Source organism: Sapajus apella, unplaced genomic scaffold (assembly GCF_009761245.1).
Source record: "Sapajus apella isolate SASKATOON/1434 unplaced genomic scaffold, GSC_monkey_1.0 scaffold71, whole genome shotgun sequence".
Classification (NCBI taxonomy): domain Eukaryota; kingdom Metazoa; phylum Chordata; class Mammalia; order Primates; family Cebidae; genus Sapajus; species Sapajus apella.
This window is the reverse complement of record NW_022437011.1, coordinates 9,429,808-9,442,875: the sequence shown is the minus strand read 5'-3', so window position 1 is coordinate 9,442,875 and position 13,068 is coordinate 9,429,808. Positions and strand designations below refer to the sequence as shown.

The 13,068-nt window shown below is 42.2% G+C and overlaps 1 protein-coding gene across 2 annotated transcripts in view; it reads right to left on the bottom strand.

Moving 5' to 3' along the window:
• Positions 1–13,068, bottom strand: part of UBE2D2 (ubiquitin conjugating enzyme E2 D2) — a 40,161-nt gene that overhangs the window by 18,783 nt on the left and 8,310 nt on the right. For both annotated transcript variants that reach the window (XM_032250556.1, XM_032250555.1), the window contains 3 exons: positions 873–904; positions 716–793; positions 527–632 (listed from right to left, as the gene is read on the bottom strand). In XM_032250556.1, coding sequence (XP_032106447.1) covers positions 527–632; positions 716–793; positions 873–904 — 216 coding nt within the window. The remainder of the gene's footprint in view (positions 1–526; positions 633–715; positions 794–872; positions 905–13,068) is intronic.

The following is a 13,068-nucleotide window of genomic DNA, read 5'->3' as shown; positions in this document are numbered from 1 at the left end:
TTTTGAGACGGAGTTTCGCTCTTGTTACCCAGGCTGGAGTGCAATGGTGCGATCTCGGCTCACCGCAACCTCCGCCTCCTGGGCTCAGGCAATTCTCCTGCCTCAGCTTCCTGAGTAGCTGGGATTACAGGCATGCGCCACCATGCCCAGCTAATTTTTTGTAGTTTTAGTAGAGACGGGGTTTCACCGTGTTGACCAGGATGGTCTCGATCTCTTGACCTTGTGATCCACCCGCCTCGGCCTCCCAAAGTGCTGGGATTACAGGCGTGAGCCACCACGCCCGGCCCAGTGTCTATCTTCTAACTATGCTTGAGTAGCACAACTGACAGACTAGTCACCACATCAAGGAATACTTTTGCTTGAAAAATCCAACTCTTTTCCAGTTCTCAAGGTCCATTTCAGAATAAGAATTGCCACCTCTTCTTCAAAGAAACATGAGTAATCTTTTCAAAAATAAATAACTTAAAAAAGACAAAAAGACACGGTTGCTTTATCCTTTATCTTGATATCAAATACCCATTGTTACCTTTTGAAATAGTTAGTGCTGGAGACCACTGTGACCGCAGAATATCAAGACAAATGCTGCCATTACTGTTAATATTTGGATGATAAATTCTTGTTGTAAATGCAACCTACAGAAAGAAAGGCAACTTTGTAAACTAGTTTATTAGTATTGTAGAAAGTACATTAAAAACAACTGCCACATTCCAATTACCTTAGGTGGTTTGAAGGGGTAATCTGTTGGGAAATGAATTGTCAAGAAAAATACTCCACCCTGATAGGGACTGTCATTCTGTTGATGACAAGAAAAGTGGGATTAAAATAAGTAAATTACATAAACTGTTTATTCTGCAATTAATCTGAATACTTACTGGCCCCATTATTGTAGCTTGCCAATGGAACACTGAAAAATAACAAGAAAAAGGTCACTATGTAACAATATCCACATTGTATCTATACCATAGTAACATATCACTCCCCTTCTAATCCAAATTCATTTATAAATAATATGATCATGAGTATTAGCAAGATGAGGAACCTAAATCAAGAGTCTAAAGAAACAAGAAAATGACTAGCATGACCTAGAACATTGATAAGGTGCTCAATGAAAAATATTTGGAGCCAGGTGTGGTGACTCATGCCTGTAATCCCAATACTTTGAGAGGCTGTGGTGGGAGGATTGTTTGAGCCTGAGAAGTGAAAGCAGCAATAAGCCATGATTGCGCCACTGCACTCCAGCCTAAGCAACAGAGTGAGACTCTCAACACCAACAAAAAAACAAAGTATTTGGGCTAAAGCTTCTTGAAACTTTCAGGGAGACAAACTTCTTGACAAGGTTCACAGTTCTACCTTTTAACAGTTATTTCTTCACCTAACAGGATAAATAATTTCCTCAAGACAATTACATATAATATACTCCCTTTTTTTTTTTTTTGGAGATAGAGTCTTACTCTGTCGCCTAGGCTGGAGTGCGGTGGCACAATCTTGGCTCACTGCAACCTCTGCCCTCCGGGTTCAAGCAATTCACCTGCCTCAGCCTTCCAAGTAGCTGGGATTACAGGTGTGTGCCAACACACCTGGCTAATTTTTATATTTTTAGTAGAGACAGGATTTTGCCACGTTTGGCCAGGTCTCGAACTCCAGACCTTAGATGATCTATCCACCTCAGGCTCCTAAAGAGCTGGGATTACAGGTATGACTCCTTTTATAATGCTGTTATACTGGAGGCAAAACAGTAAAGTCAAGGTAGATAATACTTAAATTAGGAAAGCCTGGTTTTAACAATGAAAAAAAATTTCTAAGAACTCTTGTGTAGGTCTGTAGATTACTGGCCCTCATTAAAGAAATAAAAACATCATCTTGTCTAACGTAAAGGATAAGTTAAAGAGGAAAAAGGAAAAAAAAGGAGTAAAATTTAAAAAGAAAATATTAGCTGAAAGCCCAAGCTTGATTACAAGCTCTAGGGATAATTCCAGTAAGTTATAATCTTGTTCAATAAATAAATCTCTTCCAAATGCAGAAAATGGTGCTTGTTCCATGTTCTCATGCTACTAAATACAGCATGAGAGATCAAAAGCCAGAGTTTTTACTTACAAGCAAGCTACTACTTAGCACACTTAATATTCATACTATGATCTGAGCAACCTAAGGGAAGCTGTCACTGGAGTTATAGTTGAACAATCTAAACCAGGTAACTCGTGTCCACCAGGATGTCAGTCCAAGTCCTAAAGTTCTTTCCAGCCTCCTTAATATCAAATTCATCCCTATGGTTGGTTTGTTGCTCACTGGGACCTGAACCCAAAAATAGCACCTTGTTGATTAGGAGTTAAAGGTAAAGGATAGGAATTGCTGAGGCTCCCTTCCTTAGATTATCCCTCACTAGTACTTAGACACACTTATATTATTTTCTGCCAACCATTTACTGGATTGAGTAAGCCAAGGAGAAAGCCATTCTGGGCCACTAAAACTGGAGAGAGTTATCTTCAAGAGAAGTCCTATAAAAGGACCCTTAAGTGCTGTTTAAACAAACAAAAGTGGGCACCTGTAGTCCCAGCTACTCAGGAGGCTGAGGTGGGAAGACAGTTTGAGCCCAGGAGTTCAAGTCCAGCCCAGGCAACATAGCAAGACCCTGTTTCCAAAAAAAAAAATTAAAAACGAGACTAAGACACACACACACAGACACACGAGTCTCACTCTATTTTTAATCATAAATATAATTTAATAAAACATTGATAACTAGAGTTAACAAACCCCAATAACAAGGCTAAAAACACTATTAGACTAAAGAATGACCAGTTGGTCAAAGGACCTGTTCTACTTAATTTAAATTTGTGGTTATAATGGAAGAGTATTAATTGTACCTGCATTCCTGCTCAAGGCTGTAAGATTTAGGTAAGATAATAATAAGAAAGCACTACATTTAAGTGTCCTCAGCCACTGCCTGCCACAGTGGTGCCCTCATTTCTAATGCCTGTGCTACCTCTAGCTTGCTGAGAAGTGGGTAAGTAAGGAGGTCTCTAGATCATGACTAGTACAAGGCAGATTACCAGCAAATTAATCCACTGGTAACGCACCCATGAAGCAACTGGCTACAGAAGTCACTCACAAGAGTATACCCTTTACTCGAAGAGTGAAGATACCTCATTGATACAGGTCTGGTATTGTGGTACTCCGTGAAAACAGATCTCATGAGAAGGCCACTGAACTTCTGATTAGCAAACTTCCTTTCCAGCATCTGATGTAAGAAGTTGCTCAGACTTCAAAACAAATCTACACTTCCGGCTACTGGTGCTTTGCAGGCGGCAAGTGAGGCCTATCTGATGCGCCCTTACGAAGACATCAACTTTTGTGCTACTCATGCCAAATATGTAACAAGTATGCCAAAAGACATCCAGCTAGCATGCCAATTACATGGATAATGTGCTTATGATCAAGAAACATTTCATTGTCCAAAAAAAACTTTTTTTCTTCTTTCTGTTATTTGTAGCTCCCTATGTTAGATATATATATTATTTTCCCTATGGGGTCAAAAGGTAACTACATATAAGACTATGAGTAGAAAAACGGGACAGAAATCAGGTATTGGCAGTTTTTCTATTTTAACTTGTGTGTGAATTTCTAATATAAAACTGAAGCATTAATTCAAATCAAATCAAAATATTTCACTGAACAAGTTTCAGCAGTTCACCTTTATAACAATTATAAACACACCTGTAAGTTTTTTCTGGACAATGCCAGCATTCGATTTTTTTTTTTTTTTTTGAGATGGAGTTTTGCTTTTGTTGGCCAGGCTGGAGTGCAGTGGCATTATCTTGGCTCACTACAACCTCCGCCTCCCAGGTTCAAGTGATTCTCCTGCCTCAGCCTCCACAGTAGCTGGGATTACAGGCATGCACCACCATGCCCGGCTAATTTTATATTTTAAGTAGAGACGGGGTTTCGCCATGTTGGACAGGCTGGTTTCGAACTCCTGACCTCAAGTGATCCACCCACCTCGGCCTCTCAAAGTGCTGGGATTACAGGTGTGAGCCACCGCGCCCGGCCAGCATTTGGATTTTACTTCTATCATTAATTATATTATTCGTTTATTATAAGAGAGAGACATGGAAATTACACAATGAAAGATATCAGAACTTCAGTGGAATGGACAGCTTCACATTGATGTCATTTCAATAGTGATTTATTTCAGTCTACATACTTTGCAAGAATGTTGTCATCTCTAAATAAGAAAGAAAACGTCATCTAGAACTACTCTGGTGCCCCTATATTCTAGAACTGTATCTCTAACGTTCTCACTAACTGGTGGAATTTTTTCACCCTTTCCTTTAGAGCTCAATTCATCAACAACTGTCAACACTACTGTTGCTTGCAATACTTTTCTGTGATATTATTCTGGAAGCATAATGCCTCCTTTGGTTACGGTTTTGGCATCAATCATTTCAACCAATACTCTGTCAAAGAGTGAAAGAAACTTTCTAAACTTTGTCCTACCATGACTTCCAATGCTACCACAGCTTGTACTCTGCTCTCCTGGATTTTTATTTTTATTTATTTAGAGACAGATTAAAAAAAGAGAGAGAGACAGGGTTTCACTCCTGTCCTCCAGACTGGAGTAAAGGTTGCAACCTCAGCTCACTGCAACCTCCATCTCCCAGGCTCAAATGACCCTGTCTCAGCTGCTCAAGTAGCTGAGACTATAGGCACACGTCACCACACCCAGCTAATTTTTTTACATTCTGTAGAGGTGGGATATTGTCATGTTGCCCAGGCTGATCTTGAACTCCCATACTCAAGTGATCCCCTCACCTCAGCCTCCAAAAGTGCTGGGATAACAAGCATGAGCCACTGTACCCAGACCCTCCTGGATTTTTTTAATATCAAGTAAAAAAATGTATATATATATTTTGAGACAGAGTCTTGATCTGTCACCCAGACTAGAGTGCAGAGGCACAATCTTGGCTCATTGCAACCTCTGCCTCCCATGATGAAGTGATTCTCCTGCTTCAGCCTCCGGAGTAGCTGAGACTACAGACAGGCATGTGCCACCACGCCCAGCTAATTTTTTGTATTTTTAGTAGAGATAGGGTTTCACCATATTGCTCAGCCTTGTCTTGAACTCCTGACCTCATGATCCACCTGTCTCAGTCTCCCAAAGTGCTGGGATTACAGGTGTGAGCTACTGTGCCTGGCCTTTAAAAATTTTTTTTTAAAAAGAGACACTATCAGCTGGAAGCGGTGGCTCAAGCCTGTAATCCCAGCACTTTGGGAGGCCGAGGCGGGTGGATCACGAGGTCAGGAGATCGAGACCATCCTGGTCAACATGGTGAAACGAAACATTAGCTGGGCATGGTGGCGTGTGCCTGTAATCCCAGCTACTCAGGAGGTTGAGGCAGGAGAATTGCCTGAACCCGGGAGCGGAGGTTTCGGTGAGCCGAGATCGCACCATTGCACTCCAGCCTGGGTAACAAGAGTGAAACTCTGTCTCAAAAAAAAAAAAAATTAAAAAAATAGAGGAGACACTATCTCACTCTATTGCCCAGGCTGGAGTACAGTGGCACAACTCTGGCTTACTGAAGCCTCAAACTCCTGGGCTCAAGTGATCCTCCCACCTCAGCCACCTGAGTGGCTGGGACTACAGGCAAATGTCACCATGCCCTGCTAATTTTTAAAATTTTTATTTTTTCGAGATGGGGTTTTGCTCTGTTGCCAGGCGGGAGTGCAGTGGTGTGATCTCGGCTCACTGCTATCTCTGCCTCCCAGGTTCAAGCGATTCTCCTGCCTCAGCCTCCAGAGTGGCTTGGGACTATAGGCACATGCCACCATGCCCAGCTAATTTTTTATATTATTAGAAACAGGGTTTCACCGTGTTAGCCAGGATGGTCTCGATCTCCTGAACTCGTGATTCATTGGGCTCGGCCTCCCAAAGTGCTGGGATTATAGGCATGAGCCACCATGCCCGGCCTTAATTTTTATTTTCCCAGAGATAGGGTCTTGCTATATTGTCCCAAGCTGGTCTTGAACTCTTGGCTTCAAGCAATCCTCCTGCCTTGGCCTCCCAAAGTGCTGGGATTATAGTCATGAGCCACTCTAAATGGCTGAAGAGTCTCACATTATTGTGAACTCTTACACTCAACATCATAGATGATTTCATCTGTAATCCATATCCATATATTTCATAGATCATATCTGTTTAACATGCCAATAGGACTAAACATATGTAATCCACTGGGATTAAGCTCTGGATAAAAACCTATTCATATCTGAATAACACTATACTTATTAATTCGTCTTCACTGTTATGAAGGTCAAATTCCACCATCAAAAAAATAAGCAAAAATACATACACAGGGCTAAGTCTTTAAAATAGGAGTGGAAAGGAAAAGGAAGAAGAAAATTACTAATGTAGCAACCAAGACAAAAAATTTTTATGGCTCTCATAAAATGATCTAGCATCTACAGTACCAATAAAAAGGAAGAGAAAGAGAAACTAAAACCCATTAAGATGAGTTTAATTAATGAAAGCATTTAAAGACCTACCATTTAAATCTTGAGAATTTTGTCACACTGGTTAAATATAAAGATACCTACTGGAACCACTGATTTAGGTTACTCTCTGGAAGCCTTTCTAAACTGATGGGTCTTATAGGTAGAAGCATAAATGAGAGAAGAAGGTAGTGAGAGAATACCAAACCTGCCTCACATTACAATGTTTTTAGAAACAGCTCAAGTATGGCCAGCGCAGTGGCTCACACCTATAATCCCAGCACTTTGGGAGGCTAAGGCGGGCAGATCACAAGGTCAGGAGATTGAGACTATCCTAACACAACGAAACACCATCTCTACTAAAATACAAAAAATTAGCCAGGCATGGTGGTGCACGCCTGTAGTCCCAGCTATTCAGGAGGTTGAGTCAGGGGAATTGCTTGAACTGGGAGGTGAAGGTTGCAGTGAGCTGAGTTAGAGCCACTGCACTCCAGCCTGGGTGACACAGCAAGACTCCATCTCAACAAAAAAAAAAAAAAAAAAGAAGAAATAGCTCAAGAATTACTAGAGGTTCAAGTAGAAAGGACCCCAGAAATAGTTACTGAATGAAATACTGGCCTATAAGCATAAAATATTGCTACATTTTACATAAACATCTATTTCAAAAATATTTCATTTAATGATCCATCCTAGGATTGATAAAAATTGACCAAAAGAAAAAGTATTGATAGTAAAAAACAAAAACAAGTCCCCACCATGTTGGTTTAATACTATCAAACCAAATTACACAAACTGAAAGTTACACAATCTGTTTTATGAGAGTTTAAATGTGAAGTTCACAGATGAATGATTACTTTTTACTATTGTGGATGAAGCCTTGAGGTTAAAAGGGACAGGCAGGAATGGTGGCTCACGCCTGTCATCCTAGCACTTTGGGGGGGCAAGGTGGGTAGATCACCTGAGGTCAGGAGTTCGAGACCAGCCTGGCCAACATGGTGAAACCCCAACTCTACTAAAGCTACAAAACATCAGCCAGGCGTGGTGGTGCATGCCTGTAATCCCAACTATTCAGGAGGCAGAGGCAGAAGAATTGCTTGAATCCGGGAGGCAGAGACTGCAGTGACTGGAGATTATGCCATTGCACTCCAGCCTGGGCGACAGTGAGACTTCGTCTCCAAAAAAACACAAAAAAGGGACAGTGAGAATATTTAATAATATCAGACTGAATCTCCAGAGACCTACACTTGAATGCACAGATCTCAAGAGAGTCACATTTTACCAAGTGTTCAAAACAAAAGAAAGCTGGGTACAGAGGCTCAATGTCTGTAATCACAGGTCTTTGGGAGGCAGAGGCAGGAGGATCACTTGAGCCCAGAAGTTCAAGACCAGCCTAGGCAACATGGTGAGACCCTATTGCTACAATTTTTTTTTTAATTAGCCAGGAGTGTAGGGACATGTGCCCATAGTCACAGCTACTCAGGAGGTTGAGGTGGGAGGTTCCCTTGAACCCAGGAGTTTGAGGCTTCGGTGAGCTGTAATCGCACCACTGCACTCTAGCCTGGGCAACAAAGTAAGACCCTGTCTTGAAAGACGACCAAACAAGAGGAAGAAGAGAGAGAGGGGAGGGAGAGCTGGAGGGGAGAAGGAGGGGAGGAAAGAGAATAGAGAAGGAAACAGATTATATAGCCATTAAATCTTCAGCTTACTTCTTTCAGGAAGAACATTTCTTCCTGCTTACCAGATCTTTGCAGCAAAGTGAAAAAAAATTTACTGGTACATTAAAATCTGGATGTTTTAAAATAAAGCACAGATCTCTAACTTATTTTTATACTAAATATCAACATTAAAATCTGGATGCTTTAAAATAAAGCAGAAGTCTCCACTTTATTTTTATACTAAATATCAATAACATGTGGTACTGAGGGATTCAGGTACCAGGATAGTCAAAAGGAGCTCAAAAGTTTCAAAAGGCCAACAGCTTCTCTCTTCATTCTCCTAAGATTAAATTCTGACTCCTTATAACAAAAATAAGACAACGAAAGTATAGTTAGCTATCCAATTATACTTTGTATACTCTTCTGTGGGGTTCGTCAGAAAGACCTGATCAATATTTGTTTTTGTTGTTGTTGTTGTTGTTTTTTAGAGACTGGGTCTCAATCTGTTATATAAGCTAGAGTACAGAGGCCCAATCATGGCTCACTGCAGCCTCAAACATCTGGGCTCAAGTCTTCCTCCTACCTCAGCTTTGTGAGTAGCTGGGAGTACAGGCATGAGGTACCACTCCCAGCTAATTTGTAGTTTTAAAGATGGGGGTCTTGCTTTACTGCCCAATCTGGCCTAAAACTCCTAGCCTCAAGTGATTCTCCAGTCTCAGTCTCCCTAGTAGCTGAGATTATAGGCATGAGCCACTGTGCCTGGCTCTTCTTCACTGTAGTTTTGATTTGTATTTCCCTGATGACAAATGATGTTGGGCATCTTTTCATCTTTCACTGGCCATCTTCTCTGGAGAAATGTCTATTCGAATCCTTTGACCATTTTTAAATTGGGTTATTTATTTTTATATCAAGTTAGAGGAGTTTTTTGTTTGGTTTTTCATTTTTTTTTTTTTTTGAGATGGAGTGTTGCTCTGTCACCAGGCTGGAGTGTGCAGTGATCTCAGTTCACTGCAACCTCTGCCTCCCAGGTTCAATTTTCCTGCCTGTCTCCTGAGTAGCTAGGACTACAGACATACGCCACCACGCCCAGCTAATTTTTATATTTTTAGTAGAGACGGGGTTTAACCAAGTTGGCCAGGATGGTCTCGATCTCTTACCTCATGATCCGCCCACCTCGGCCTCCCAAAGTGCTGGGATTGTAGACGTGAGCCACCATGCCCAACTGTCTTTTTTTTTTTTTGGGGAGTGGGGGAGACAGAGTCTTGCTCTATCACCCAGGCTAGAGTGCAGTGGTGTGATCTCAGCTCACTACAATCTCTGCCTCCTGTAGTGATTTTCCTGCCTCAGCCTCCCAGGTAGCTGGGATTACAGACAGATGCCACTACGCCCAACTAATTTTTATACATTTTTTTTTTTCTTTTTTGAGACAGAGTTTCACTCTTGTTACCCAGGCTGGAGTGCAATGGCGCGATCTCGGCTCACGGCAACCTCCGCCTCCTGGGTTCAGGCAATTCTTCTGCCTCAACCTCCTGAGTAGCTGGGATTACAGGCACGCGCCACCATGCCCACCTAATGTTTTGTATTTTTAGTAGAGACGGGGTTTCACCATGTTGACCAGGATGGTCTCAATCTCTTGACCTTGTGATCCACCCGCCTCAGCCTCCCAAAGTGCTGGGATTACAGGCGTGAGCCACTGCACCCGGCCCATAAGTTTTATATTTTTAGTGGAGACGGGGTTTCACCATGTTGGCCAGGCTGGTCTTGAACTCCCAGCCTCCCAAAGTGCTAGGATTACAGGCATAAGCTACCGCAATTGGCTGTGGTAGAGTTTTATTTAACTCTCCAAAGGAAACAATTTTTGAGTCTGAGAAAGAAATGTAATAGTGCTAATGATGGCAGAAGCAAAGCAAATACAAATTACTTTAGCATGCTAAGGAAAACTTTAAAAATGAAATCAAATCCCGACTCCAACCACTTTTAATTTAAGATTTTCAGGCCGGGCGTGGTGGCTCACGCCTGTAATCCAGGCACTTTGGAGGCCAAGGCAGGCGGATCACCTGATGTCGGGAGTTCAAGACCAGCTTGACCGACATGGTGAAACCCTGTTTAAAAATAAATAAATAAAAAGATTTTCAGTCATTTTTAATTTAACTTTGAGGAATTTACCTAAAACAAAAGCATTTTTCCAACTTAACAGAAAGAGTACAATGATGTATGTGGACCATATGATACTGTGGAATGACAAACTAGAATCAAAAAACCTGAGAACGAGTCCACTTGGAGAATCTCCATGAGTTTCTCATGGGACTCTTTTCTAAAACAGTTTAAAATTTCTACTCTACTCACCTAAATGAGTTGTTGTAAGGCTTACATGAGACAATGTATATAAAAGCACTTACTAAATCATTTTGTATGGTTTAAGTATTTAGCCTGCCCTGTTTGGCACCAAATACTATGGTTACTCACGCTAGGTAAGTTAGAATATAAAAATGTGAATGAGATTTTTCATGACATGTACTTAGACTCATAACTTATGATACTTATTTATTTGTAAAGTAATCCTTGTAAAAGGGCCTTGCTTTGATTCTTCAGGATTTAGCAGACCAGTCACATTCTTTTCTTTTTTTTTTTTTTTTGAGATGGGAGTCTTGTTCCCGTTCCTCAGGCTGGAGTGCAGTGGCACAATCTCGGCTCACTAAAGCCTCAACTTTCTGGACTTAAGTGATCCTCGCACCTCAAACTCCCAAGTAGCTGGGGCTACAGGCATGTACCACCATGTCAGGCTAATTTTTGTATCTTTTTGTAGAGATGAGATAGGGTTTCACCATGTTGCCCAGGCTGGTCTCCCACTCCTGGGCTCCACTGATCTGCCTGCCTCAGCCTCCCAAAGCACTGAGATTACAGGCCTAGCCCAGACACAACATTATTAAGAAAAATCAGGAAAAAATATGGCAGGGTATGGTGACGAACACCTGTAATCCCAGCACTTTGGAAGGCCGAGGTGGGTGGATCCCAAGGTCAGGAGATCGAGACCATCCTGGCTAACATGGTGAAACACCATCTCTACTAAAAATACAAAAAATTAGCTGGGTGTTGCAGCACATACCTGTAGTCCCAGCTACTCAGGAGACTGAGGCAGAATTGCTTGAATCCAGGAGGCAGAGGCAGTGAGCTGAGATTACGCCACTACACTCCACCCTGGTGACAGAGCAAGACTCCATCTCAAACAAAAAAAAAGAAAGAAAGGGAGGGAGGGAGGGAGGGAGGGAAGGAAGGAAGGAGAAAGAAAAAGAAAAATCAGGAAAAATAATTTGAGGCTGGGCGTGGTAGCTCATGCCTATAATCCCAGAACTCTGGGAGGGCGAGGCAGGTGGATCACCTGAGGTCAGGAGTTCACGACCAGTTTAGCCAAGATGGTGAAACCCTATCTCTATTAAAACCACAAAAATTAGCCAGGCATGGTGGCAGGTGCTGGTAATCCCAGCTACTTGGAAGGAGAGGCACGAGAATTGCTTAAAGACTGGAGGCAGAGGTTGCAGTGAGCCAAGATCCCGCCACTGCACTCCAGCCTATGTGACAGAGTGAGACTCTATCTCAGAAAACAAAACAAAACAAAAACAAAAACAATTTTAAACATAAGCTAATTTAACCGTGTACTCATCTTGGTCTTAATCTACATAGTTTTCTTAAACAAATGTTTATAAGTATGCTTACTTTAAAATATTATTTGTTAAATGTTATAAATTTTTTTGTTTTTGTTTTTTATTTTTTTTTTTTGAGACGAAGTTTCACTCTGTCAGCCTGGCTGTAGTGCAGTGGCTCGATCTCGGCTCACCGTAACCTCAACCTCCTGGGTTCAAACAATTCTCTGCCTCAGCCTCCCGAGTAGCTGAGATTACAGGTGCCTGCTACCATGCCCAGATAACTTTTTCTGTATTTTTAGTTGAGAAGGGGTTTCACCATCTTGGTCAGGCTGGCCTTGAACTCCTGACCTCATTATCCACCTGTCTTGGCCCCCCAAAGTGCTGGGATTACAGGCGTAAGCCACTGTGCCCAGCCCTGTTTTTGTTTTGAGACAGTGTTTTGCTCTGTAGCCCAGGCTGGAGTGCAGTGGCACGATTCTAGCTCACTGCATCTTCTGCTTCTCAGACTCAAGTGATCCTCCCACCTCAGTCTTCCAAGTAGCTGGAACTACCAGCATGTCCCATCACACCCAGCTAATTTTTGTGTGTTTTTTGTAGAGACAGCGTTTCACCATGTTGGCCAAGCTGGTCTTGAACTCCTGGTCTCAACTGTTCCTCCTGCCTTGGCCTCCCAAAGTGCAGGTATTGCAGGCATGAGCCATCACACCAACCAAATGTTACAGGTTTTTTGTGAATTAGTTTTACATTACATAGCACAGTCTCATTCAAATATACCCTCTTTTAAAAAAAGTTAAAAGGGCCAGGCACAGTGGTTCATGCCTGTAATCCCAGCACTTTGGGAGGCTGAGGAGGACAGATCAGGAGATCAGGAGTTCATTCGAGACCAGCCTGGCCAATACGGTGAAACCCGTCTCTATTAAAAATAAAAAAAAAAAAAAAAAAAAAATTAGCCAGGCATGGCGCACATGCAGGTAATACCAGCTACTCAGGAAGCTGAGGCAGGCGAATCACTTGAACCCAGGAGGCGGAGTTGCAGTGAGCTGAGATCAAGCCACTGCACTCCAGCCTGGGCAACAAGAGCGAAACTCCATCTCAAAAAAAGAAAAAAGTTAGGCCGGGCGCGGTGGCTCAAGCCTGTAATCCCAGCACTTTGGGAGGCCGAGGCGGGTGGATCACGAGGTCAAGAGTTCGAGATCATCCTGGTCAACATGGTGAAACCCCGTTTCTACTAAAAATACAAAAAATTAGCTGGGCATGGTGGTGCGTGCCTATAATCCCAGCTACTC